The sequence below is a fragment of the Sturnira hondurensis genome, unplaced genomic scaffold (assembly GCF_014824575.4).
Source record: "Sturnira hondurensis isolate 20B ecotype Veracruz unplaced genomic scaffold, ASM1482457v3 Scaffold0018097, whole genome shotgun sequence".
NCBI lineage: Eukaryota > Metazoa > Chordata > Mammalia > Chiroptera > Phyllostomidae > Sturnira > Sturnira hondurensis.
This window is the reverse complement of record NW_028090728.1, coordinates 515,412-543,387: the sequence shown is the minus strand read 5'-3', so window position 1 is coordinate 543,387 and position 27,976 is coordinate 515,412. Positions and strand designations below refer to the sequence as shown.

At 35.9% G+C, this 27,976-nt stretch overlaps 1 protein-coding gene across 4 annotated transcripts in view; it reads left to right on the top strand.

Moving 5' to 3' along the window:
* Nucleotides 1-27,976, top strand: part of NCOR1 (nuclear receptor corepressor 1) — a 229,829-nt gene that overhangs the window by 88,292 nt on the left and 113,561 nt on the right. For all 4 annotated transcript variants that reach the window (XM_037068881.1, XM_037068883.1, XM_037068884.1 and 1 more), the window contains exons 6-14: nucleotides 10,379-10,492; nucleotides 13,527-13,583; nucleotides 14,146-14,198; nucleotides 16,632-16,698; nucleotides 19,167-19,339; nucleotides 20,191-20,281; nucleotides 22,158-22,336; nucleotides 22,823-22,877; nucleotides 24,247-24,348. In XM_037068881.1, the coding sequence (XP_036924776.1) occupies nucleotides 10,379-10,492; nucleotides 13,527-13,583; nucleotides 14,146-14,198; nucleotides 16,632-16,698; nucleotides 19,167-19,339; nucleotides 20,191-20,281; nucleotides 22,158-22,336; nucleotides 22,823-22,877; nucleotides 24,247-24,348 (891 nt within the window). The remainder of the gene's footprint in view (nucleotides 1-10,378; nucleotides 10,493-13,526; nucleotides 13,584-14,145; nucleotides 14,199-16,631; nucleotides 16,699-19,166; nucleotides 19,340-20,190; nucleotides 20,282-22,157; nucleotides 22,337-22,822; nucleotides 22,878-24,246; nucleotides 24,349-27,976) is intronic.

Here is a 27,976-nt window from a genome sequence, read left to right as displayed (position 1 = left end):
GATATAGTCGCATTTATTTTTGCTTTTACTTGGCTTTGGGATCAAGTTCATAAAATCCTGAGACCATGGTCCGTAAATTTAGTACATATGTTTTTTTGTCTATGTGTTTTATTGTTTCAGGTCTTATATTTATAAACCTTTAGTGAATTTTGAGTTGATCTCTGTGTATAGTGTTAAATAACAGTCTAGTTTCTTTTTTTAACATGTGACTTTCTGGTTTTCCCAACACCATTTATTGAAAAGGCTTTCTTTTCTCCAGTCTATGTTTTTGGCTCCTTTGTCAAAAATTATTTGCCCTTATATATATGGGTTCATTTCTGGGTTCTCAGTTATGTTCAATTGATCTTATGTTTGTTTTCTGCCAATACAATACCGATTTGATGAGTGTGGCTTGATAGTATAGTCTGAAGCCAGGGAGTGTAATTCCTCTGGCTTTGTTCTTTTTCTCAGGATTGTTTTATCAATTGTGATTTTATATGCATCTGATGCTTTTTGTTTGAATTCTTTGAAAATGACCTTGGGACTTTGATGGATATTTTCATTAAGTCTGTATATTGCTCTGGGTAATATGACCATTTAACCATGTTATTTCTTCCAGTTCATGAACACAGAATATCTTATCATTTCTTTGTGTCTTCTTCAATTTCTTAGTCTTGTAGTTTTCAGTGTATAAGTCCAACACAACCTTTAAATTCGTTCCTAAATATTTATTATTTTTGTTACAATTGCAAATTAATTGTTTTCATTTTTTTCTGATATTTCATTGTAAGTATATAGGAATGCAACAGATTTTTGTATATTGATTTTGTATCCTGCAACTTTACCCTTTTTATTTATTATTTCTAATATTTTTTTGTGGATTCTTTAGGGTTTTCTATATAGAGAATCACATCATTTGCAAAAAGTGAGTTTTACTTCTTCATTCCCAATTTGGATGCCTTTTATTTCTTTCTCTTGACTGATTGTTTTGGCTAGGATTTCCAGTAGTATTGGGTTGGCCAAAGAGTCCATTACGTTTTTTCCATACAATGGTTCTAGTGTTGCTTAGTTGTCTTTAATTTTATTTGAAACAATTTTGTTAGGTTGTATTGTGGCAGTTATATCAGCATCCATTAAAAAACTTATCAAAATTGATGTGGCTGTTTTAATATTGATATTGGACAGAGATACGCAACATTTTTTACATATTATGTGTTATTATTTCAAGAAAGGCAAAAACTAAACTGAAACATAAAAAAAAAGATTTGTGCAGTGTATGGAGAAAAGGTACTGTGACTGATCGAACATTCAAAAGTGATTTGTGAAGTTTCTTGGTACTACTGACATTTGGCCAAATAATTCTTTGGTGTGGGTTGTCTTATGGTCTCTACCCACTAGAAGCCGATAGTGGGAGATAGCCAACATACTCAAAATATATAAATCAATACAGTTACTGGTGAAAAATGAAAATCATGTCTTATTTTACAGAAAAAATGTGATGGACTTTTTGGCTATTATTCAACCCAGTATGTTCAACAGTGGTGAGATTGAGCATCCTTGTCTTGTTCCTGATCTTAGAGGAAAAGCTTTCAGTTGTTCACCATTGAGTATGTTTTAGGTGACGGTTTGTCATATACGGCCTTTATCATGCTAAGGTACTTTCCTTCTGTATCCATTTTATTGAGTGTTTTAGTCATAAATGGTTGTTGTATCTTGTCAAATTCTTTTTCTGTATCTATTGATACGATCATAATGTGATTTCTGTCCTTTATTTTGTTAATATGGTATACCACATTGATTGATTTGCATAATTTTAAACCATGCCTGTGTCCTTGGAATGTTTCCACTTGATTTTGATGCATTACCTTTAAAATTTTATTTGCCTTTATTTTGTTTAGGATTTTTGCATCTGTATTCAAGAAATAGTAGTCTATAATATTCCTTTTTTGTGTTGTCCTTGCTATGTTTTGATATCATTAATGTTGGCCTCATCAAATGAGCTTGGAAGTATTGCCTCTTCTTCAATTTTTTGGAAGAGTTTGAGAAGGATAGGTGTTAAAACTTCTTTCACTATTTGGTAGAATTCACTAGTGAAGTCATTTGGTCCTGGACTTTTACGTTTTTAGGAGGTTTTGGATGGCTATTTTAATTTCCTTACTGTTGATTAGGCAGTCTATAGATTTTCCAATTCTTCATGATTCAGTCTAGGAAGCTTATATGTATATTTCTAAGAATTTGCATATTTCTTCTAGGTGTATAGCCTTTCATACTGTTATTTTATAGTCTTTGTGCCATTCATTGTAGCTTCTCTTTCATTTCTGATTTTGTTTCAGTCTTTCCTCTTTTTTCCTTGGTCTATCAGTTTTATCAACCTTTTCAAAGAACCAGCTCTTTGTTGGATTATTTTATTCCCTTTTGTTCTTTTTTAAAAATATATTTTGTTGATTATGCTATTACAGCTGTCCCATTTCCCCCCTTCACTCCCCTCCATCCTGCGCACCCCTCCATCCTGCACACCCCCTCCCACCCACATTCCTCTCCTTTAGTTCATGTCCATGTGTCATTCTTAGAAGTTCTTTGGCTTCTATATTTCCCATACTGTTCTTACCCTCCCCCTGTCTATTTTCTACCTACCGTCTATGCTACTTATTCTCTGTAGCTATTTCCCTCTCTCCCCCTCCTACTCCCCTGTTGATAACCCTCTATGTGATCTTCATTTCTGTGGTTCTGTTCCTGTTCTACTTGTCTGCTTAGTTTGTTTTTGGTTTTGTTTTAGGTATGGTTGTTAATAACTGCGAGTTTGCTGTCAATTTACTGCACATGTTTTTTATCTTCTTTTTCTTAGACAAGTCCCTTTAACATTTCATATAATAAGGGTTTGGTGATGCTGAACTCCTTGAACTTGACCTTATCTGAGAAGCACTTTATCTGCCCTTCCATTCTAAATGAAAGCTTTGCTGGATAGAGCAATCTTGGATGTAGGACCTTGCCTCTCATGACTTGGAATACTTCTTTCCAGTCTCTTTCGAGAAATCAGTTGACAGTCTGATGGGCACTCCTTTGTAGGTAACTCTCTCATTTCTTCTTGCTGCCTTTAAGATTCTCTCCTTCATTTTAATCTTGGGTAATGCCATTTTGATGTGCCTTGGTGTGTTCCTCTTTGGGTCCACCTTCTTTGGGGCTCTCTGAGCTTCCTGAACTTCCTGGAAGTTTATTTCCTTTGCCATATTGGGGAAGTTCTCCTTTATTATTTGTTCAAATAACTTTTCTACTTGTTGCTCTCCCCCTTCTCCTTCTGGTACCCCTATAATTTGGATGTTAGAATGTTTAAGATGTCTTGGCGGTTCCTAAGCCTCCCCTCAATTTTTTGAATTCTTATTTCTTCATTCTTTTCTGTTTGTTTATTTCTTTCTACCTTCTGGTCTACTCCATTGATTTGAGCCCCAGTTTCCTTCCCATCACTATTGATTCCCTGTACATTTTCCTTTATTTTACTTAGTGTAGCCTTTATTCTTTCATTTAATTTGCAACCAGATTCAACCAATTCTGTAAGCATCTTGATTAGCAGTGTTTTGAACTGTGGATCTGATATGTTGGCTATCTCAGTCGCTTAGTTGTATTTGTTCTGGAGCTTTGATCTGTTCTTTTGTTTAGGCCACTTTTTTTGTCTTGGGGCTCCTGTTATGTAGTGAGAGGTGGAGCCTTCGGTAGGTGTTCACGAGGGCGGGTAACACACTGTATTGTGATATTGTAGATGGGGCAGGGGTCCAATGGCAGTTGCTCTGCTCTCAGCTGGAATTTAGTCACTTCCCGCTTCCCCTAAGCAAACTGGGCCTTTCTGGTGTTGATTTCCGGATGGCTGTGTCTGTGTATGTTTGAGGACCCTATGGGTCTCTACAGTGAACTCTCCTGTGAGGCTGGGACTTTCTCTGGGCACCTCAACCCCCACAGGTGTTTTCAGTCTGTGTTTTGAGGCTTTATTCCCTTGTGCTGGCACCCTGGGTTGTGCAGTCTGTCTGGCTCCCCAATTTCACCCGGTTTATCTGCACTCGAATGTGGGACCACACAGTCTGCCAGCACCTTGTGCACTGCAACCCTCCCCCCTCCACAATGGTCGCCTTGCTGGGTCCACCTGCTGCTGCTTTGCGCACCTGGGGTTTGCCAGCCACCGCTTTGCGGTGACCTCTCATCGCCTGGCTGCCCAACTCCAGCCCTCCTAGTGGTGTGGATGAATGTGTCTACTTTTAACTCCTTGGTTGTTGGACTTCCATATAGTTCAATTTTCTGTCGGTACTGGTGGTTTTTTGTTTCCAAATTGTTGTTGTCCTTACTTTGGTTGTGTGAGGAGGCACAGTGTGTCTACCTACATCTTCATCTTGGCCAGAAGTCCTACAGGGTTTGCTTTTTAACCCGTTAGTCTACTCAGTGCATTTTAATTGATGAGTTCAGTCTATTTATATTTGGGGTGATTATTGATATATGANGGGCCCTGTCCTGCCCGACCCCGCTCACTGCTGGCTCCGCCCCTCTTACCGTCCCCGTTGAACGGTTAGATGTAGTCGGACTTCCGTATAATTCAATTTTCTGTCCTTTGGTTGTGTCTTTGTTTCTCCAATCCTTTGTTTTATTCAAACTTGGTTGTGGGAGAAGGCACAGTGTTTCCACCTATGCCTCCATCTTGGCGGAAGTCCTTATGAGGTTTTTCTATAGTCATTTTATCTTTTGTTTTCTGGGAGCTGTGTATCTCCATTGATCCTTTTCCCTCTTGTGTATTTTAGTTGGTTAGTAGCCTTTGTTGTTGTTGTTGTATTTGTATTTTAGATTTCACATATAAGTAGTATCATATGGTATTTGTCTTTCTTTGTCTCTGTTATTTCACTTGGCATAATTCCCTGATGGTCCATCCATGTTGTCACAAATAGTAAGTTACTCTTTTTTTTAAATGACTGAATAATATGCCTTTATATATATAGGACATTTTCTGTATCCATTTATCAATCAGCGAATACTAGGTTGTTTCCATATCTTGGCTATTGTAAATAATACTGCAGTGAACATAGGAGTGTGTATATCTTTTTGAGTTAGTGTTTTTGTTTTCTTTCCTTAAATACGCAGAAATGAAATTGTTTGGTCATATGGTAGTTCTGTTTTGATTTTTTTGAGGAACCTCCATGCTGTTTTCCATAGTGATTGCACCAGTTTTAATTCCGACTAACAAGGGTTCATTTTTCTCTACATCCTCACCCACACTTATTTCTTGTGTTTTTTGTAATAGCTAATTTAACATGTATGTGGTTATATCTTATTGTAGCTTTGATTTGCATGTCCCTATTGATTAATGTTGAGCATCACTTTATGTATCTATTGGCTATCTGTATGTTTTCTTTGGAAAAATGACCATTTAGATCTTCTTTTTTAAGTTGAATTTTCTTTAATTTCTAATTTTTTTGTTGCTGTTTGTGAGTTCTTTATATAATTTGGATATTAACCCCTTATGAGATATATGATTTGCTAATATTCTAGTTCTTAATTTTTATTCTATGTATTTTTAGGTTCTTATTTTAAGTGTATACATGATTATAATTGTTACTTTTCCTGTTAGTGGAACCTTTTATTATAAGGTAATGATATATTATCTGTTGGAATGCTTTCTATCATAAAGTCTTTTTTGCCTTATATAATTAGATCAGCTATTTTGGTTGATACAGATTAGCTTATCTTTTTTGTTCTCTTTCCTTTCTGTGCTCTCATATTTAAGTTGTATCTGCTGTAAAGGTATATAGTTAGATTTTGTTTTATATACAGTCTGACAATCTGTTTTTCCACAGGATAATTTAGTTCTTTTAAATTGATAATCATGATTGGTAATATCTCAAATTTTGAAACTGTTTTATTTTATGTGTTCTAGTTGCTCTGTCTTTTATGCTAATATTGGTATTTTTGTTTTATATCAGATATTATTCTGGATTTATCATCTTTTTGTCGTTTCATTTTTTTCTGCCCCACTAGTTTGGATTTTATACACTATTTTTTTGTATATAGTTTCCCCCCAGAAAAATTTAACAGCCTATTTACTTGAATCCTAAAACTAATTAGTGTATTAGTTATGTTCTTTACATTCTTTCATTCTTCTCAACATTTATGTTTTTGTTGTTGTATATTTTAGTTCGGGGTTTTAAGTTATGCTTGAAAAACATACTTAGAATTTCTGTTAGTTAGGATTTGTTAGCAAATTCTAACTATTTGCTTTTTATGACTTAAATGTTACTTTTTATTTAATGCCTGTTTATTGAAACATTTTCCTGTGACTGCTTTTCTTTGGGGTTGGATATTGTTGTTTTTACAAGGATGTATTTGGGAATGGGTTTATTATTTTTTTAATTCTGCTTGAGAATCATTGGGCTTCCTATATGTGTTAGAGTTTTTCATCTGTTCTGGAAAATTTTAAGCCATTATCTTTTTTTTTTTTTTTTTTTACCAAACCCTATCCTATGGTTTCTTTTCATCTCCTTCTGAAATTCCTGTTAGATATAATATCACTCTTGTCTTCTGTATGTAGTAATTGCTTCCCCCCCCCCCCATTTTATTGCTTCTTTGGGCCTCATTGTTGCCAATTTTAAAATATTTGTCTTTCAATATGCATTTCTGTCTTGACTTTAAATAGTTAATCTATTATACTTTAATAATTATGTTTTTATTACTGAAATTTCTATTTGGCTCATTTTAAAATCTGCTTGGTCATTTTAAAAATATTTCTTTGATTTTTAAAAATATGTTTAGCTTTTTTATTTATTGAATCATGTTAAATTTATAATAACATGCCTTAAACAATTATTTTAAGTTTGTGGATCTGATTTTGCTAAGTGGGTCTTGTCGTTTGTTTCTTCAGTTGTAATACTGAAGAAATGGTAATACTACTAATACCAGCTAAATCATGTTATTGTTTATGAGTTGAGACAGTGAATATTTTGAATAACATGTGATGTATATAAGTGCTCAGTAACAGGTAACCACTTATAATAAATAAAAATAATGAAATATATTGTGTGATCAAGAGAAGTACAATAGCTATAAATTTTATTGAGCAATATCAAATATAAACTTGAGTAAATAAATATACCATAGATGGATAGAAACAAGATTAATAATGTTGTGTGCTCATGTTAATTCATATGTTTATAGATTTTTCAATAAAAATTCCAACTAAATTTAGTTTTCAATTTTTACAAAATTATTGTAAAGTTAATATGGGACTTCCACCGAGATGGAGGCGTAGGTGGAAATACTGTGCCTTCTCTCACAACCAAGTTTGACTACAACAAAGGTTTAGTAAACAAAGACGCAGCAAAAGAACAGAAAATTGAACTATACGGAAGTCCGACAACAACGAACCATTCAACTGGACCGGTAAGAGGGGCGGAGCCAGCAGTGGAGAAGGGTCGGGCAGGGAGGATCCCCCAACCCCAGGTGCCCAGGCAGCCGGAGTAGCATCGGGAGGACCCAGTGAGGGCGCAAGGTGGCAGGCTGACTGCGGTCACACATTCACCTGCAGATAAACCAGCAGAGGAGTGAGCAGTGAGCAGTGAGACAGACCGCTCAGGCCCCATCGGCGGACCCAGTGAGGGCACAAGGTGGCAGGCTGATCACAGTCACACATTCACTTGCAGTGAGACAGACTGCGGAGGTCCCAGCGGCGGGAACCAGCAGGTGGGACCGCCATTGCTCCTCTTTGACCCCGCTCCCACATACAGTGTCACAACCCAGCGCCTGAGTTGCCCCACCCTGGTGAATAACTAGGGCTCCGCTCCTCATATATAACAGGCACAAACAGTCCAAAATATGGCTCAAGAAGAACTCAAAGCCCCAGAGCCAGTAACTCTAAGCGAAAAGAAATAGCGAACCTCTCAGATGCACAGTTCAAAATACTGGTGATAAGGATGCTCACAGAACTGGTTGATTATAGTCATAAATTAGAGGTACATATGAAGGCTAAACTAATTGAAATGAAGGGAAATGCACAGGAAACCAATAGTAATGGAAAGGAAACTGGGATTCAAATGAAGGGAGTGGACCAGAGGGAAGGAAGAAATGACCAAACAGAAAAATGTGAAGTAACAAGAATTCAAAAAAATGAGGAGAGGCTTAGGAACCTCCAGGACATCTTTAAATATTCCAACATCTGAATTATAGGGGTACCAGAAGGAGAAAAGAAACAGCCACAAGTGGAAAACTTATTTGACCAAATAATAAAGGAGAACTTCCCCAGTCTGGCAAAGGAAATAGACTTTCAGGAAATCCAGGAAGCTCAGAGAGTCCTAAAGAAGTTGGACCCAAGAAGGAACACACCAAGGCACATCATAATTACACTAGCCAAGACTAAAATGAAGGAGAGAATCCTAGAAGCAACAAGGGATAAGGGGACAGTCACCTACAAAGGAGTGCCCATCAGACTGTCAGTTGATTTCTCAAAAGAGAACTTACAGGCAAGAAGGGGCTGGAGAGAAGTATTCCAAGTCATGAAATCCAAAGACCTACATCCAAGATTGCTCTATTCAGCAAGGCTTTCATTTAGAATGGAAGGACAGATAAAGTGCTTCTCAGATAAGATCAAATTCAAGGAGTTCATCATCACCAAGCCCTTATTCTATGAAATGTTAAAGGTACTTATCTAAGAAAAAGAAGATAAAAAATATTAACAGTGAAAGGACAGCAAACTCACAGTTATTAACAACCACACCTAAAACAAAAGCAAACCAAGAGGACAGCTAGATCAGGAGTGGAACCATAGAAATGAAGATCACGTGGAGGGTTGGCAACAGGGGAGTGGGAGGAGGAGAAGGGGGGAGACGGTACAGAAAATAAGTAGTATAGATGGTAGGTAGAAAATAGGGGGAGGGCAAGAATAGTAGGGGAAATACAGAATCTAAAGAACTTGAGACTCGTGGCCATAAATTAAACGAGGTAATGGTGGGGTAGAGGGTGTGCAGGGTGGAGGGGAATGAAGGGGGGGATAGAACAATTGTAATGGCATAATCAATAAAATATATTTTTAAAAATAAAGTTAATATGAAAGAAGGTGTATTTTTTGGTTTTGTTTGTTTTAACCTATCTGTTACAATCATTTTGTCCCAGGGCTACTTAGGTGCTAAAAATAAAATGTAATTTTCTGAAGCTTTATTCCATTCTTTACACCTACTTAGCAGGGATCCTAAAAGAAGGCCATCTGGGCAAAGGAAAGAAAAGGCATCCTTGAAGAAGTTATTGCCATAAACATGATCTCACAACTTCAGATGTCTATCTTTCACTTAGCTATTATCCTTTCAGTTTCAAAGTGGAAATGTTGCTTTTGAAGTTTCTCTCTTGGAGGATTTTTATCCTTTCATTTGGGTGTGATCTGACTTTTTTTAATAGGAGTCTTTGCTGTTCGTCTTTAGTAGTATGGATAACTTTTTCTTCTGGGCTTTAAGTAGACTTTATATCTTTACCTAATGTCTTTTTTTTATCATCTTGGGCAGGGAACTTATATTCTCATGACTATTTGGTGAGTATTTACTAGGTATCAGTTGTTGAGGCGTTGGGAGGAAAAATAAACAGTGAACCAAGCAAAACAAGTCTCTGCTTACCTCAGTAATATTGTAGGTAATAACATTACCTTCATTCACTTTATTAAATGAATACTTTTGGTTCACATGTGTTTTTGAGTCATTCTATCCTCTGAAAAAGCTGTGTGATAAGTAGGGTTAATATCCCTCCTTTACATGAGTGGTTTCTGTTCTTGCTCAGGATTGAGTTAAGGACTTAGAAAGGGTCCTAGGAACACACCACTTATAAAAGGGGGAGCCTAAGGTTCCAGTCCAGGCAGAGTAATCCAGGTAGTGTTCTGTGTTCAATCGCACACACCAGCAGTCCATATTCTTGTGGTTTTGCCAATGCCTCTTTATTACGAAATGTAAAATTTTGTGGGAAGGGTGGGGAATGGTGCTATGCTGAGCTAAGGATTATCCTTAAACACTCCCATGTGTTCTCCCCACCTGACATTAACACATACTGTGTATCTATAACATTTGTAAGTGTTTTTCCAGTGCCACGAAAGATCATTGTGATAGAGGTTTATGGGGACATATTTATATGTTTAATTTCTCTTATTATTTTGCTTAATTTATAAGATTAAATATAAAAGGATTTATCTAGTGATGATTTATGCTTTTTAGTTATTTGTCAAAATAAATTTAATTGGATTTGCTAGACCCCTTGGGTCTATTAGACCCTAGAAAATTAAATGATTACCCTATAGAGTCAGCATAGCACTGCTCAGTAGCATGTGTTATCTCTGGTGATTAATTACTGCTGGGGGGTGACATGCAGCAGATGCCTGACTCTTCCATTCTGGGTCTCTTAGCAACAGCTCGAAGAAGAAGCAGCTAAACCTCCTGAGCCTGAGAAGCCTGTATCTCCTCCTCCTGTGGAACAGAAACACCGCAGTATTGTCCAGATTATTTATGATGAGAATCGGGTAAGGTCATGCCATTCCTGATAGCACAATCCTTTAAAATTCTTTGACTGCCTTTTCTAAGTTGACAGTGTGTTCTGTAGTGATGTTAATTGAATGAAAACCTGGTTTCTGTTTTAATTTTTAATGTTCTTAGAGTTTGATTGACTGAAGCTTGGTGTTTTTTTCCTTAAGATTGAAGAAAAGCTGACGATTGTGTCTTAAAACTATTTAATATTTTATATACATGCTATACTATTTAAATATTTAATGAGAGCATAGTTTTATCAGCTGAGTCTCATGTAAATACTAGCAAGCAATTTTGTATCAAATAATACAAAACACTTTTTCCATAGTTTTTTATTTTATGAGGGACATTTAATGCCAAATACTGATATTATTCTAATAGAGATGGGTCCTTGGGTGTGAAAATGACTTACATTATCATCTCCAGAATTAATAGCTGGACTGTGGTTTAAATCTTAGTTGTTCAGTATGAGGCCATTGATATTTGGGTAGACTTTGCTTTTTTATGCTTATTAAAATATTTTTTAAAAGATTTTACTTTTTTATAGAGGGGAAGGGAAGAAGAAAGAGAAGAATAGAAAATCAGTGTGTGGTTGCCTCTCATGCACCCCTTACTCAGTACCTGGCCTGCAACTCAGGCATCTGCCCTGACTGGGAATCGATCTGGTGACCCTTTGGTTTGCAGGCTGGCACTCAATCCATTGAACTATACCAGCCACAGCTTAAAATAATTTTTATATTCATAATTAAAAGTGTCCATGGAGAGCCAGGCCTTAATTCTTTGAATAATTTTGTGATGTCAAAGTTAGTTTTTGGCCAGAATCCAGCCCAGGAACTAGCAGTTAAAAGGAAACTTATTTCATCTTAATATAAACAAAACTTTACACAGAGCTGTTTAAACAGTGGGCTTCCAGAAGTCCTCAGGTCAAAAATGAATAGGATGCTTTAAGTACTGTGGGAGAGAATAGGCTTGTTAGGGGGAGTTGGTCATAATTAAAAGTAGGTATTGTTGTTTCAATTTGCTTCTTTGTAGTCAGTGGAGTAGTACACCTTACAGGCAACCTATAACTTTATAATAGCCCAGATCCTAAAGGAACTTGGCCTTAAGAAAAGCAGCCAGCTGTGAGTTAGTTATTAAACAGATGTTTATAGGAGTGATCTTGGATTCATGTACATGTATCTGTCTACATGAATAACTGAAAGTTATCAGCTATGTAATACTTGAGATAATTGGAAGTGTCATGGCAGGTAATATGGGCAATTAATATTATTTTCTTGGCTGAGCTCAGAATTGTCCAGTTTATTGAATAGACAGAGCCATGTTCATCGAGATCTGTCCAGTGAGAGTAAAGGGCAGTAGGACTACTTCCTGGCATCCTCAAGGAGCATGATCTGTGGTCATGCAGGGATGTGGCCTAGAGTTGACAGATACTCCCTTATTTAAGAGAAGCCAAGAACATGGAGTTTTATATGAAATTTCCTACTTTAAAAAAATATCTACCATGGCCGGTGTGGCTCAGTGTATTGAGTCCTGGCCTGGGAATTGAAAGGTCACCAGTTTGATTCCCAGTCAGGGCACATACATATACCTTTGTTGTGGGCCAGGTCCTCAGTTGGCGATGTGTGAGAGGAAACTGATTGATGTATCACTCACACATCAATGTTTCTCTCCCTCTCTCCCTCCCTTCTCCTCTCTCTAAAAATAAATAAATAAAATCTTAAAAAAGAAACCTCTGTAGTGGACTAAAGAGTTTGATGGTCTCTTACTGATCTCAGAGATAAAGTAAATAGGGATTAGAGGTGAGAACAATGGAAAAGAATCTTCTAAAATAAAGTGTTGAATTCTTTTTTAGTATAAGTTAATTTTCAAGTAAGTCGAATTCAGTAATGTTTATTAATTGGTTGTTTTTCTTAATTAGCCTTATCTCACAATCATGCCCCCCTTTGGCTTTGCCCATGGGTCCTTTATACATGTTCCTTGGGGTTTCTTGGAATTTGGAAAGTTCATTATACTATTTTGTGCTTCCTGAGCTGTTTAAACATTTTTCTTCCCCCCTCCCCTCCCCTCCCCTCCCCTCTTTTCTTTTCTTTTCTTTTCTTTTCTTTTTTTTCATTTTTAGAGAGAGGGGAAGGGAAGGAGAAAGAATGGGAGAGAATCATCAATGTGTGATTGCCTCTCATGTGTCCCATACTGGGGACCTGGCCTGCAACCCAGGCATGTGCCCTGACTGGGAGTTGAATCAGCAACCCTTTGCTTCACAGGCCCATGCTCAATCCACTGAGCTACACCAGCTAGGGCAGCAATAAACATATCTTTTTTCACATAATATACTAAATAAATATTTGGCTCATTGATTGTGATTGATAAATAAGATGAAAAGGGAGATATTTATTTTGAACGAATGTCTTTCTTTACACTTGGGAAATACTGACTGATAATCCAGTTCCATTTATATTTCCCATCAGAAGCCCTGGAAAACTCCCCCAGCCAAATGCAGTGAGGTGGGGTCTGCAGCAGGCCATGAGCCATGGTTATTAATGTGACTGTTGGGAGCAAGAGATTTGAGAATCATTTGCTAGTTATATAATTCTAGTTTAGATAGCCTCAGTATTGAATTTATAAGTTGTTTTTCAAAGAGATTAATTTGGCTTATTACTGTAAGATTGGCAACTTTATGTTGTTATATGTATTTAAATTTCATTTAAAAAATTATGAGTTGAAGTATTTAGAATGTTTGAGGAATTCATTTCTAATTGTGGATCTCTATTCCCTTGTCTTAGATTTAGTATATGTTTGCTTTTAAGAATTTGCTAATTCTTTATGTAGAGCTTTCAATACAGATATTAAGCTTTGACTGAATTTTGAGGGACCTATGAAAATAATAGTGTTTTAGCCTATCATAAAAGAAGAATGGGTGTAAGGATAAATTTAAATATACACTGGTCTTTAGGTAAATATTGTTAAATTGGTAGTGATTTTGCACTTAGGTAATATAATTTTTAATTAGGCAATATAATAATTTCTTTGTAGAAAAAAGCAGAAGAAGCTCATAAAATATTTGAAGGTCTTGGCCCAAAAGTTGAACTGGTAAGCAAGAAATTTGATTTTTGTTTTTTGTTTCTAGTGCTTTATTTGTAGTGGTTTTTCTTGGGGTAAGATGGAATATAATCTATTTATTTTGGGGGCAAGAGGGGTGTAGCCAGGCAGTAAGTTAGTGATAAAGTTTTAAAATAATGGTGCATGAACTTGGTTACCTTTGAAGAAGCATTATCCTGTGCAGGCCTTACTCCAGATAGGAGGAGGAAGAAGTAAGAACTGAAATAGAAGGCCCTTTGAATCATGCTGTTAGGATGATAGTGGTGCTTAACCTTTCTTTGCATTTAAAATTATAAATCTCTGAATGAATGTATTCATTATGGGATACAGTGAATTTATAAACTTTCTTACAGGAGTGGCATTCATTGTTTAGGGAGAGTTATTTAGGGAACCCAAAAGTCTGGATATTTTGATAGGGCATATATTGTGTAGACCCATTAATTCTTTATCTAGGTTTACAGCAAAACATTAATTATTTTTGTTTCTTTATAGGCATGTGTACATTTATATATAAATAAGTATTTATATATAATAAATATGATTTATTTTGTAGCCACTTTATAACCAGCCATCAGACACCAAGGTGTACCATGAGAACATCAAGACGTAAGTATTTGTTGTCTCTGGAGTTCTTCAGTTAAAGACCATGTATTCTATAAAGCGGTTGTTTTTGTTATGTTATCTTCTGACATATTACTATAATATAGTGTTAGTATGTTTTAGATTTGTGTAATTTGCTGTCATTTTACTATATGTTATCTTCCTCTGGCTTTTTGGGGGTTGGGGTAACAGCTTTGAGTTTCCGAGGCCAAAAAATGAAATAAATTATTGCATAAAACTAGCTGGTTTTATAATCTGCTAGTAAAAAAAAGGTGGATACTTAACATTGAAATGGCTTACCTTGAGGCTTGAATTTTTTGCCTCCTGTTTTGTCTTTTTTTCAGTGGAGTACCTGCAAGGCGCATGATGAAGTAAGATAATGAAGCTTTTTCATTTAAGACTAGTGATGACACCGTCCCCCACCAAGCCACATCTGCCATTGCAAAGTAGAAGTGCCACGGATCATTTTATCATTATTCAAAATCCTATTCTAGGGAAATCCCTTCCATGACTCTTGCTATTGACGGTATTTGTAGATCCTTCTGCCATTTAATGTCCTGGTGCCTTGGAAGCGCTCAGTCACCTCACCTGGGTGAGGAGACTGCTCCAGAGTGTAGTTTGCTTAGCCTTGCTCATCCTAGATACCAGGCCTTTATGGATGTGGATTTTGGAATGAGAAAATAAGTAAAAAAGAAAACCTAATTTCTTGATCTGATTGAAGAAAGGAGGCTAGATAGGTATCTTTTTTAAAAAATTTATTAGACCTTAAGTGAATTTCAGGTGAATTATTCTTAGTTTGTAACAAAAATGTGGTATTTCTACTTTATATGTTTTATTAAGTATAATCAGAAATTATAATTGTTTACTAGTACAGTTACACATTTACTAATGAGCACATTGCTATATATACATATATCTATATCTTTTTTTTTTCTTTTTAAAAAGTTTCTTACTGAGAGGATGTGCAGTAGTTAACTACTTTGCAGAACTGGTGGCAGATAAAATTTGCATGGTAGTATGCATGAGAAAAATTGAATAATTTTAACTTTTGTTAAGAAAGTGGTTCATAATGAAAGTCATATACTTAGAATTTTTCTGTGAGATGCTACTCTGGTCTTGGCAACCCTTAGGTTGGGCAAAACTCTTATAAAATATAACTTGTTTTAGAGTTGTTTAGCTGTTTTAACATTTTTTTAAAGAATAGTGGGTAAAATATAGTTGGATGTTTTTACTGATTTTTTCGTTCCCCACAAAGCTTCAGTTATGTTTGTGTTCTGTTCCCCGCCCCCCCCCTCATATTAGCTGGAGAGCAGCTGTGTCTGATTTATTTCATGTTATCTATAATGCTTAACACGTTGTCCTGAGCTGGGTTACTGACTGGCTGACTTCTTCATTTGAATTCTTAGGAAACGTTTTAAATTATATTTATTGATTGTCATTTGCTTTTGAGTAGCACAGAATTACAGTTAGAGCAAACTGAGTATGTGGTAATGCTTCTACTATATGTGTGAAATTCTTTGTGAACTATCATTTATTCAGCTGCATGTACCCATTATGAATCATTTAGTAGCTATTCTTTCATCACCACCATTTGCTTTGTATGAAATAGCAAATGTACCTTTTAATAATTCTTTTCATCTCTTGGCTACTTTCCCATATAGCCAGCTCCTGATTGTCCATGCTTATTTGAGTGGAGCCAGTGTCACTATTAGTCCTGAGTGGCAGATAATCCAAAAAATTACTTCTTCTTGCCTTGGCCTTGTATTTATATTTGAATAATCAGCTTGAAATCCTTTCTGGAAGTAGGTGGGGTATAAATATTTATATTTGAACCTGCATGTTATTGTTTTCAAAGGTCATAATGCTTCAGATTTAAGAAGTAAAACTTACATTAAGATATAAGAGAAGTTTTTCTATCTTGTCACATAGCCCTCCATTACTTCTTAGAGTGGATAGTATTATTTCTGTAACTGAAGAAAATCTTCTGTTTAAAGCAGAAGTCACCTCTCTGTGTTGTATACATTCTCATAGAAGGGAGGGTCAGTGCCAGTCCTGAGGTTGGGAGGTAACTTAAAAGCATTTCCTTCTCTCCTGCCTCCCCTGCCTCCTTTCGTCCAGAGTGTATGAAGATATTCATATCACCAGGGTTCATAAGAAGAGCTGTGCAATTATAACTTGAAAATAATACTTGCCTTATAATTGGATATAATAATTGAAAATGAACTAGTTACATAAAGTCTTGTAGAATGGGAGGAATTTTAGTCAGTTCTAATTATTGCAAAAGTCTTACTTTGCAGGCTGAAAAAATTAAAATTTTGATTACATCATATGTTAAGTGATTTTTGTTTGTTTTTCAGTGTCTGTGAAATGTGAAAGTCAATGCATTATTAAATTGTACTTTTTTTCTTGATGTCATACAACCATATTTTTCTCTTCTAGAAACCAGGTGATGAGGAAAAAACTCATTTTATTTTTTAAAAGAAGAAATCATGCAAGAAAACAAAGGGTGAGGCCCTATCCTTGTTAACTGAAATTTGTACAGCTTTTCCATTCATGCTCATGTAGGCATTTGCCTTTCCATTGTTAATGAGAATGATGCTTGATTATACTTAAGAGAAGATTCTGATTTAGGAAAAAAATGATGTGACTTAAATATAAATCTAATTCCGGCAACATTTTGATGTCATAATTCACATTTAATATCATTATCAAATTAATTTATTTGGTTATCTATGTGTAAAAGTTTCATCTGGCCAAAATAAAGAAAATGGTGAGTAGTTTACAAGTGTGGTAGAGAAATTGGATGAGCTGCATTCTCTTAACCCTCAAACAAGTGTGGGTAAGTGATGGTCATGCTGATTAGATACTGCTTTTCTCTCATTAGAATCTGGGTCAGCTAAAATTCAGCTTTTTCAAATTCAGATAGTTTATTTTTCATATTTATTATATGACTTGTAATCCAAAAGTTTTGTGGGTATAGTCATCATGGAAATTAAGTTACAGAAAATATGCCACTATTCTTATTTTCATAACATACCTCTACTGGTTTTAGAAAAACTTTGGATTCATTTAAATTCGGTTGTTTGGTAAATAAGTGATGTTCTTTAATTCACATTGTAAGTGAACTTTGTACCTTATATTTAATGACCTGACAGTTAGTGAATTGTAATGATCAAGAGTCAGCAGCTTTTATTTGTTGCTTAACTTCTGGTGTTCTAATTGGCCAGTCCAGTTGTTCAGTCTTGAATTTTTTGGTCTGTGTGCCAAAAACATATAAATCTTAAATAAGAAATTAGCTGAAGTATTTTTTCTATCCAGTAATTTTGTTATAATTATATTAATTGCTAAATTTGCTATCTGGTGATGTAAACACAGAAGCACAGGCTTTGTTTTCATATTTCGTAGAGTAATAAAGTTTATGTGGTCACTCCCTTGATTAATATTCATTGGCTGTTCTGTCCCATGTATCATTCTTCAAAGGTGAGCAAGATAGCCATATGGTTTTAGCCCATATGTAACTGGGGATAGATAATTGAGCAGGCATGAACAGTATTGTGATCAAACTGTAGTAAAGGACATTCAGATGACTATGAACATATAAGAGGGACAGGTAATACAGCTATGAATCATGAAGGGAAGTTTCCCAGGAAAACTAGTACTCTGGAAGCTTGAACAAGCAGGGGGAGCAGCCTAAATGAAGATGTGGGAAATAGAGTGTGGCAGGTTCAGAGATAGCTGAGTCTTAGACTAAGCTGGAAGTGCGGTGAGAAATGAGGCTGCTGTGGGGAGCCAGGGCCAAGTACTACATAACTCTGGAGGTCTAGGAGACTTTGGATTACATCTTGAGGGTATCTGTTAAGTGTATGAGTTGAGGACATAAAATGAATGGTTTGTATTTTAAGAATTTGCATCTGGCTACATTATTAAGAATGTGCCAGGTAGGTAGTGGGAATACTTGAGGCAGGGACCACTTTGTAAAGTATATGATTATCCAGTGACTGTGCTGTACACTGGAAACTAATACAAAATGATATTGAATGTCAACTGTAATTGAAAAATAAAATAAAAGTGCATGGGAGACATTGGGAGGCTCTTTAGTGTTAGCCTGTACTGAGGAGGTAGCAGTTAAGATGAAGCAGAGGGGGAGGATAAAAAAGACATATTGGAGTGGAAAAGAAGGGTTGGGAAGTTGTGGGTGGTGGTATGGAGTGTAAGGAAGATAATTTTCTCCTCTCTAATGCCACTTTTTGATGTGACCAGTGTTAACAGTACTTCATGAGTCCTTACACTTATCTGTGTGTTTTGAGACACGTATGCAGTTCTGTATGGGAGGATTCTTCTTTCTTTTCTTTCATATTATAGAGTGAGATCATGCACTACTCACTTTTCTAAAGATGTCCTTGATTTCATGTCATTTGCTGAATTTTTATTATAGAGTATAACAAATTTCTGTCTTTTTCAGATTGTCAAAATGTTTATTATGTAGCATTATTTATAATAACAAAAATATGCAAGTAACCAAAACCTCCATCAATAGAGGAATGATTAAAGTGTGTGTTCTGACACATTGGAAGGATAACAACAAAATGTTAATGTTAATATAGTTCTTTGGGTGATTGGGATTATGAACTCTTACGTTTTTAAAAAAATATTTTGACAATGAAGATGTTATCAGAAAAATAATAAAATTAGCTGATCTCCTACTAATAGCTCATCAGTTCATTGATTAGTTTGTGTAGTCTTCATGTTAACTAAAGAAATTCCACCAAAATATGTTCTATATGTCAGACCATTTGTAGGCAGCGAAGCTTCCTTTCTCTTTCCTCTTTCAGATCAAGGACAGCTTTTCATTCACAGTTGAGTTATAGGTCAAATGTATTTTTAACTTAGCCTTAAGAAGTAGCATATACTTTGAAGTATTGGGTTTGTCAGAATCACAGTTTTGTTTATTAATTTGCTACGGGTATTTAATAGGAACAAAAAATCTGCCAACGTTATGATCAGCTAATGGAGGCATGGGAGAAAAAAGTGGACAGAATAGAAAATAATCCTCGGAGGAAAGCTAAAGAAAGCAAAACAAGAGAGTACTATGAAAAGCAGTTTCCAGAAATTCGAAAACAAAGAGAACAGCAAGAAAGATTTCAGCGGTAAGTAGTTTGGTGTTTAATGGCTGTGCTGTGTCCTTTGAATCACACTTTTGATCTTTTGCAATATTTATTGTTCCCTGACTGATCATTAAGAATGTTTATAAAGAACTTTTGTTTTGAATATGTGTTGATGAATTTAATATTAATTTTTTAATATTTAATCATGATGTATCTGAATTTAAGTGAATATTTTGAAATTAATTCCTCAGTTCTTAAAAATACTCATTTCTTTGGAAATGACAGTTAATAAGGATAAACTTGAATATTTTGTAGTTTTTCATACCTACCAGCATAGTGAAACAGTATTAAATTGGTTGCTAATTATAAAATTCTTTGATATTGGTAAGATGTTTTATTATTTGTTTTTACTTTTAGAAAAACAAGTATTTTTCAAGGGTAAAAACTTTAGTGATTGTCTCCACTGTCTCATGTAAGAGTCATGTAAGCCCTTTTAAACATGAATAAGTTTTCATGTGAGATGATGGTTGTGTTTTTTCCTCTGTTTTAAAAAATGTTTGATTTATTTTTCTAAGTCTACTGTTCTTTTCTCTGGAAGGTAGGCAAAAGACTGTTAAATGATAATGGCACCAATAATTGTGGTTTTCCAGAAGTTTTCTATAAAATAGTTCTGCCATTTAAACTTGGACACGTCACTTTTAAATCTTAATTGCAGCATTTAAATGATTAATTTTATAAATGTTTGAAGCAATTGCTTAAAAGTAATTTAGGTTTCATCTCTGACTTCTGGTTGTGAAAAAAAATCTTATTCAGAAAAATAATCTATATAAAACTAATTATATGTCTTCTTTATAGAAGTTCTTTAAATTATATTTATAATTTCTCATATTTAGAGTTGGGCAGAGGGGAGCTGGTCTTTCAGCCACTATTGCTAGAAGTGAGCATGAGATTTCTGAGATTATTGATGGGCTCTCTGAGCAGGAGGTAAGACAACTGACTTAATTTAATTCATTATTGAGGCATTTTAGCTTCACACCCCAGGAACTAAGGGTTTATTTGTATATAAGTGAGAGAACATTTATGGGGTTTTGACTGTTCCAAAGACTGTGGCTAACCATTGGAGATTTTAAAGAAGGCAATCACATGATCATATTGGTATTTTTACAAATATGGCTTTGGCAACAGGGAGGCTGTTATAAAAATAGGGCATTGAGTCAGGACAACACTGTTAGGTATGTATAGGAAGAGACTGATAGGAAAGAATAATAGAAGGCACAATGGACAGGACACGTTTGGTGGGTAAGTGTGGGGGTGAGAAAGAAGAGAAATGGAAAGTGACTCTCCAGTTTCTAGGTTAGAGGACAGAGCTGGTAGTGCTATTTCATAAACCAGCAAAAGAGTATATAGTTTGCAGATGTTTGGGTATTCAGTTGTTGAGATTGGATCTTCAAAGGGTGCTCTTTAGCCAGGTGAGTCTGGGAGAGATATAGGATATGGTATTAATAAATCAGTGCTGAATAAGAGTAAATTTCAGTCCTGAACACTGAGTCTTTGTAGTTAAATGTTCAAACTATCTCTTAAAGTTGTTCCAAAGCCACTGAAATATTGAGTTTTGCTAGTCTTGATTTTATAATATGGATTTTTAAAGCCTCATCTCTAAATTCTGAAAGTCTTGTTTATTTGAACCATTTGAACATGGTAGTTCCTTAATTAATGATCAGAGACAGTTATCACATTGCTTTACATTTTAAAATCTGTGGCCATAATTCCTGCAATGATGACTAAATCTGTGTTAAATTTCTTAGCTTGCTTTTCCACCACTTCCATGTAAGCATCTAAAACTAGTATCAGTTAAGGTGATTTCAAACTAATGTCTGCCCCAAGCAGTACTTTGGTGTTCAGACTGATTGAGAGTTCCTCATAAAAGTATAGACTTTGTAAGGACTTGTAATATTTACTTCTCTGAGGAAAAATTTTAGGGAAAATCCTAGTCTTGTATTGGATTCAGTTCTGTAATTTTGTTAAAAGTTTTTTTGTGAAAGATTGTGTTTATAAACTTAAACCTTGGGAAAATAAACTGTATAGATGTAAAAGAGTTTTAGTTGAATTTCTAAGACTAATAGTCTTAAATTTTTTTAAATAGATTATTTATTTATTTATTTTTAGAGAGAAAGGGAAGGAGAGAAATATCAATGTATGGTTGCCTCTCGTGCATCTCCCCCCCTCCCCACCAGGAACTGGCCTGCAACCCAGGCATGTGCCCTGACTGGGAATTGAACCGCGATTGTGTGGTTCGCAGGCCCACGCTCAATCCACTGAGCCACACCAGCCAGGGCCAATGGTCTTAAATTTTTAATGGAAAGCTTGCTAAGTATTTAATACTTAAGTGAATTTAGTTACTTTAAAGTCAGTGATCTTAAGATTTTGGTGCCTGTTTGCTTAATTTTGTGTTTATTGTTCTCTAAAACAATGTTAAAATTTGTTCTATAAAATGGTGTTAAGACTTTTAAAAATGAAACTAAATATAATTAAAGTGTTTCAAAGGGTTATTACATTAATGAACTTGACATAACTGTGTCTTCTCATTCTAAAATTCCATTATCTGAAGTATCAGCTTTGTTTAAGTAATTGAAGTAATGGGTTATTTTTCAAAAAATATGTATACTCTCTGGCTATATATTCATTGAATGAATATTTATTAGATATATGAGTAATTACTATATGTTGGATGTTATGGTATGCACCATTACTGTTAATTACCTGTTTGGGTTTTTCTTTGTTTTTAGTATATATTAAGACAGTTGGTCTAGGGCCTTCTTCAAATTTTATTGTGTATAAACTGCACTTCTTTTTGTTTCAGAATAATGAGAAACAAATGCGGCAGCTCTCTGTGATCCCACCTATGATGTTTGATGCAGAACAAAGACGGGTCAAGTTCATTAACATGAATGGGCTTATGGAGGATCCGATGAAGGTTTATAAAGATAGGCAGTTTATGAATGTTTGGACTGACCATGAGAAGGAGATCTTTAAGGACAAGTAATTTAAATTTTAAATTATTATCCAATAGAAGTTTACATAAGTTAGTAAAAAAAATCTTGGCCCTATTTTGGCATCTGAATGGATGGATACTCTGGAAAGTACAGAATATAACTTTGACATGATCTTCCTGTAAATTCATAGATGGAAATACAGGTAACAAATAAGAACTGGGCTTATGAAGTCATGTTAAGAGTGTATCGAAATTTGGGTGGTGTCTGAGTTATCTGGGATGCTTTTTAAGCAAGTACAGATTTCCTTGCTCTACCATAGATCAGTCCAGCCAGTTCTGGTAGATAGTTCCCAGGAATCTGTGCCCTTTAAAAGACTCCAGTGATTTCACAGTTGTTCCTCAGGTGGGCAGCTAGGAATCACTGGTAATTAGCTGGTCCATATTTCTATTCTTAAGGCTTTCTTCTTAACCCTTCTTTTTGAGTTGTTAAAATGTTTGTTGTGTGTGTGTGTGTGCCCCCTCCCCTCCCACAGGTTTATCCAGCATCCAAAAAACTTTGGACTGATTGCATCCTACTTGGAAAGGAAGGTAAGAAATGGTTTGCATTGAGAATGTTTATAAGTTTGTGATAATTACTACTTTGAAATGTTATGCTCTAATGCCCAAAAGCAATTAATGAGAACTGATCTTTGCAAAGGGCTTGCTACGGAAAAGATTTTCACGTGACTGGTATAGTGATATTTGTTATTACTTTTTAAATTAAGTATATTTTATTGATTATGCTATTACATTTGTCCCATTTTTTCCCTTTGTCCCCTTCCACCCGGTACCCCTATCCCCTCCAGGAATCCTGTCCCCCTTAGTTCATGTCCATGGGTTGTATGTATGAATTCTTTGGCTTTTCCATTTCCTATACCAGTTTTAACATCTCTTGTCTATTTTGCACCTACCAGTTATGTTTCTTATGCCCTGTACCTTTTCCCCCATTCTCTTCCTCCCCCTCCCTGCTGATAACACTCCATGTTATCCATGATCTCTATTTCTGTGATTCTGTTCCTGTTCCAGTTGTTTGCTTAGTTCGTTTTTGTTTTATTTTATTTATTTTTTTATAGATTTATTTATTTATCTTTAGAGGGGAAGGGAAGGAGAGAGGGAGAGAAATATCAATGTATGGTTGCCTCTCGTGCGTCTCCTGCTGGGAACTGGCCTGCAACCCAAGAATGTGCCCTGACTGGGAATTGAACCTTGATTGTTTGGTTCCCAGGCCCGTGCTCAATCCACTGAGCTATGCCAGCTAGGGCTTCGTTTTTGTTTTTGTTTTTAAATTCAGTTGTTGATAGTTGTGAGTTTGCTGTCATTTTACTGTTCATAGTTTTGATCTTCTTTTTCTTAGATAAGTCCCTTTAACATTTCATATAATAAGGGATTGGGTATAGTGATATTTATAATTATGATCACAACTCCTAAGCACAGAACACAGACTAATATGGTTAATGAAAATGACCTGATATTAACCTATGTGTAATCTACATGTAGATTACAATGTTATTTGAACCTCAATAAAATTCTAATTAAAATATCAGGATCCTGATTTTCTCTGATTTTTTTTCACAGTGAGTTGAATTTAGTGTTTTGGGGCAACATATTTAAAGAGACATTTCAAATGTTTACATATATACAGGAAGAAATGGAATTTAGTTATCGGTTAATTAAAAAGTGCTTGAATGATTCTGATATTGTTCCTGGTAGTTTTTTACATGATTTGGGTTGCCCATTAAAGTAGTAGGCATAATGGGTACATTTTTAGAGACTAGCTATGCTTTAAAATGCTAGTCATGTGTGTTTATTCTCAATTTATACTTTGATAATACCAGAGGTTTTCCTTGAAAGTGTTACTTGATTTTTTTTAAACACTTGATTTATTGGATCCTCAAAAAAATTATTTTTTTACTTATAGAGTGTTCCTGATTGTGTTTTATATTACTACTTAACCAAGAAAAATGAGAATTATAAAGCCCTAGTAAGAAGGAATTATGGAAAACGCCGAGGAAGAAATCAGGTGTGTTTTAATATTCTGTGGAAGATGTTTCAGGGTTGGTGTGAACATGAAGATACACTTGATGTAACAGGAGCTCTGTACTTAATCATGTGTACTTCAGGGATTGGCATTTCTGTTAAATTACTTAGGATACTGTGAACATGGTATGATTGTTCTGAAGTTAATATATGTAATTTTTCGTACTTTCTATTTGGAATGTTTTTTAAGTTTCTATTAATGAGAAAAGTTTTTTACTTCCATGTTATCTAAATCGTGCATGTTAGTGTTAACAGTAATAATGTAATTAAATACCAGGTGTTTAACTACCTATTTAATGTCATCTTTACCATTCCTTTTGTCTGTGAAAGGAACAGGTAGGTAAGATAAGGAAATACAGCATGGTAATGACATTATGGAATTGTTTGCTGAAATACATGGGGCCTTATTTTGTTTTAGATTAACTTCATTTTGGGAATTTAGATAGTTTAGGTCTTAAAAAGCACTTGACCTAAAAAGATAGTTTTTAATACAATGTAGTATATGTTTTTAGGGTTGCAACTCAGTTACTTCTTCCAAACTAGCTACTCAGCAGCTGTCACAGCTCATATATGCTTTACCATTGAGGCTGCTGGGATAACACAATCACCTGTTACCTTCCACACCCAGATACAAGTGGCAGTATGGAATTGTATGTGTGAACTTGGACAGCTGCTGAGTGTTTATTAGCATTTCTGATTTTTTTGTTTCTATATACAGTTATCCTTTCTTCCCTTGGTCTGTTTGGTTATGAGATGCAAGGTTTTTGACACAGTTTTAAAAAATATTTATAGTATAACTTTTTTTCTGAGTCATTGTTTCTTACAGAACACTATCACTTCATGAGATATGATTACATATTCTTTGAAAACAGTATTTTATTATTTTTTGTTTTTTTTAATTTTTAAAATATATTTTATTGATTATGCCATTATAGTTATCCTATTTTCCCCCCTTCATTCCCTTCCACCCCCACACTCCCTCCCCCACCATTCCCCCTTCTTTAGTTTATGTCCACGTGTCTCAAGTTCTTTAGATTCTATATTTCCCCTACTATTCTTGCCCTCCCCCTGTCTATTTTCTACCTACCATCTATACTACTTATTCTCTGTACCTTCTCCCCACTTCTCCTCCTCCCACTCCCCTGTTGCTAACCCTCCATGTGTTCTTCATTTCTATGGTTCCACTCCTGATCTAGCTGTCCTCTTGGTTTGCTTTTGTTTTAGGTGTGGTTGTTAATAACTGTGTGTTTGCTGTCCTTTCACTGTTCATATTTTTCATCTTCTTTTTCTTATATAAGTCCCTTTAGCATTTCATATAATAAGGGCTTGGTGATGATGAACTCCTTGAACTTGACCTTATCTGAGAAGCACTTTATCTGTCCTTCCATTCTAAATGAAAGTTTTGCTGGATAAAGCAATCTTGGCTGTAGGTCTTTGGATTTCATGACTTGGAATACTTCTTTCCAGCCCCTTCTTGCCTGTAAGGTCTCTTTTGAGAAATCCGCTGACAGTCTGATGGGTACTCCTTTGTAGGTGACTGTCCCCTTATCTCTTGCTGCTTCTAGGATTCTCTCCTTCATTTTAATCTTGGTTAATGTAATTATGATGTGCCTTTGTGTGTTCCTTCTTGGGTCCAACTTCTTTGGCACTCTCTGAGCTTCCTGGATTTCCTGGAAGTCTATTTCCTTTGCCAGATTGGGGAAGTTCTCCTTTATTATTTGTTCAAATAAGTTTTCCACTTGTTGCTCTTGCTCTTCCCCTTCTGGAACCCCTATAATTCGGATGTTGGAACGTTTAAAGATGTCCTGGAGGTTCCTAAGCCTCTCCTCATTTTTTTGAATTCTTGTTTCTTCATTCTTTTCTGTTTGGTTGTTTGTTCTTCCTTCTGGTCCACTCCCTTGATTTGAGTCCCAGTTTCCTTTCTATCACTATTGGTTTCCTTTGCATTTCCCTTCATTTCAATTAGTTTAGCCTTCATTTGTTCCTCTAATTTGTGGCTAAAATCAATCAATTCTGTGAGCATCCTGATCACCAGTGTTTTGAGCTGTGCATCTGAAAGGCTGGCTATTTCTTGGTCACTTAGAATTATAGGCTCTGGGGCTTTGAGGTGTTCTTGAGTCATAATGTTTGGTCTGTTCGCACCTTTTATGTATGAGGGGAGGAGCCTTAGGTGTTCACCAGAGCAGGGCAACAGACGTGGCTGGGTTGTGATGCTGTATGTCGCGGCGGGGTCAAAGAGGGGCAGCGGCAGTCCCCTCTGCTGCTTCCCACCGCTGGGGTTCACGCGGTGTGTCTCACTGCTTGCTCCTTTGCCTGGTTTATCTGCGCATGAATTTTTGACCTCCGTCAGCCTGCCACCTTGTGCCCTCACTGTCTCTGCCTCTCACAACCCCACTCCTGGGATCTGCCAACCACTGCCTGTGTGCCTGGGTTGTTCTGGCCGAGTTTTCCTGCATGACCCCACTCAGACCCAGCTCAGCCAGTCACTGGCTTCGCCTCTCCTATCAGTCTGGCTGAATGGTTCGTTGTTGTTGGACTTCCATATAGTTCAGTTTTCTGTGTTTTGATTGCATTTTTGTTACTAAAACTTTATTGTCTTTAAACTTGGTTGTGCGAGGAGGCTCAGTGTTTCCACCTACGCCTTCATCTTGGCCGGAAGTCCCCTGAAAACAGTATTTATTGATAAAAAAATAGCAGGAGTATTTCCTGAGTCAGCTGTGTAAATTGCTGCTGGAGGTTGAGTCACTGGGATGATCTTGACATGTGTTTTCAGTGGGTTGGTGAGGGAGTGAGAAATAAGATTATAGTGAGCTGAAGGGGATATAAAAGGTGTGGAAGAGGCAATAGTGTAAGTGTAGCCTTGCTTGTAAGATCTGCTTATAAAAGGCATATGGGCGGCAGGGCTGATGGGGATTAAAAGAGAGGAAAGAAGCAGGATGTACATTGTTGGGACCAGTCATGTAGAGAAAGAGATAGTGATTGAAGAGCTCTGTGATGGTTTACAAACTCTAGGACAGCAAACTGAATGTTGATAGTGGGGCAGCAAATGCTGTTCCACTAATGGAGCTGGGGCTTTTCCCCTGTTTCACAGGCCAAGTGGAACCAGGATCCTTTAGCTGAGATTCTTGAGTTCAATTATGTTTTGAACAAGTTTCTGCTACAGATTTTTAAAAGTAGCTTTATTCCTAATTATAAACTAGCATGTATAACTTTAATTTTATTTTTACAAGTTATCTATGTTACTGTTTAATTTTTTCCATCCCAGATAATGTTTGATATATATTATGCCTTATATTTGCTGAATTAGCAGTCTCATGCTTGTGACGATAGGGGAGAAAGCTCTAGTAGGAAGTTTTGTGTGACAGGGAGTGTCCTTGTTAACTCTGAAACATTTGTCTTCTTAAGTTATTTGAGCTATAAGGCATTTTTTTCCCCTCTGGAACACTTGCCCGTGTTAGGTTTCAGCATTAGTGTTTTCCTGTGCACATTCTTGTTCTGTGTGATAGTACCCTTAGCACAACCCCAGAGCATTTGCAGAACTGAGATTTTTCATAAGTATCCCCACCTTGACCTGACCCTTAGGTCGTTTGCTCCCAGGTAGGTTCAGTTTT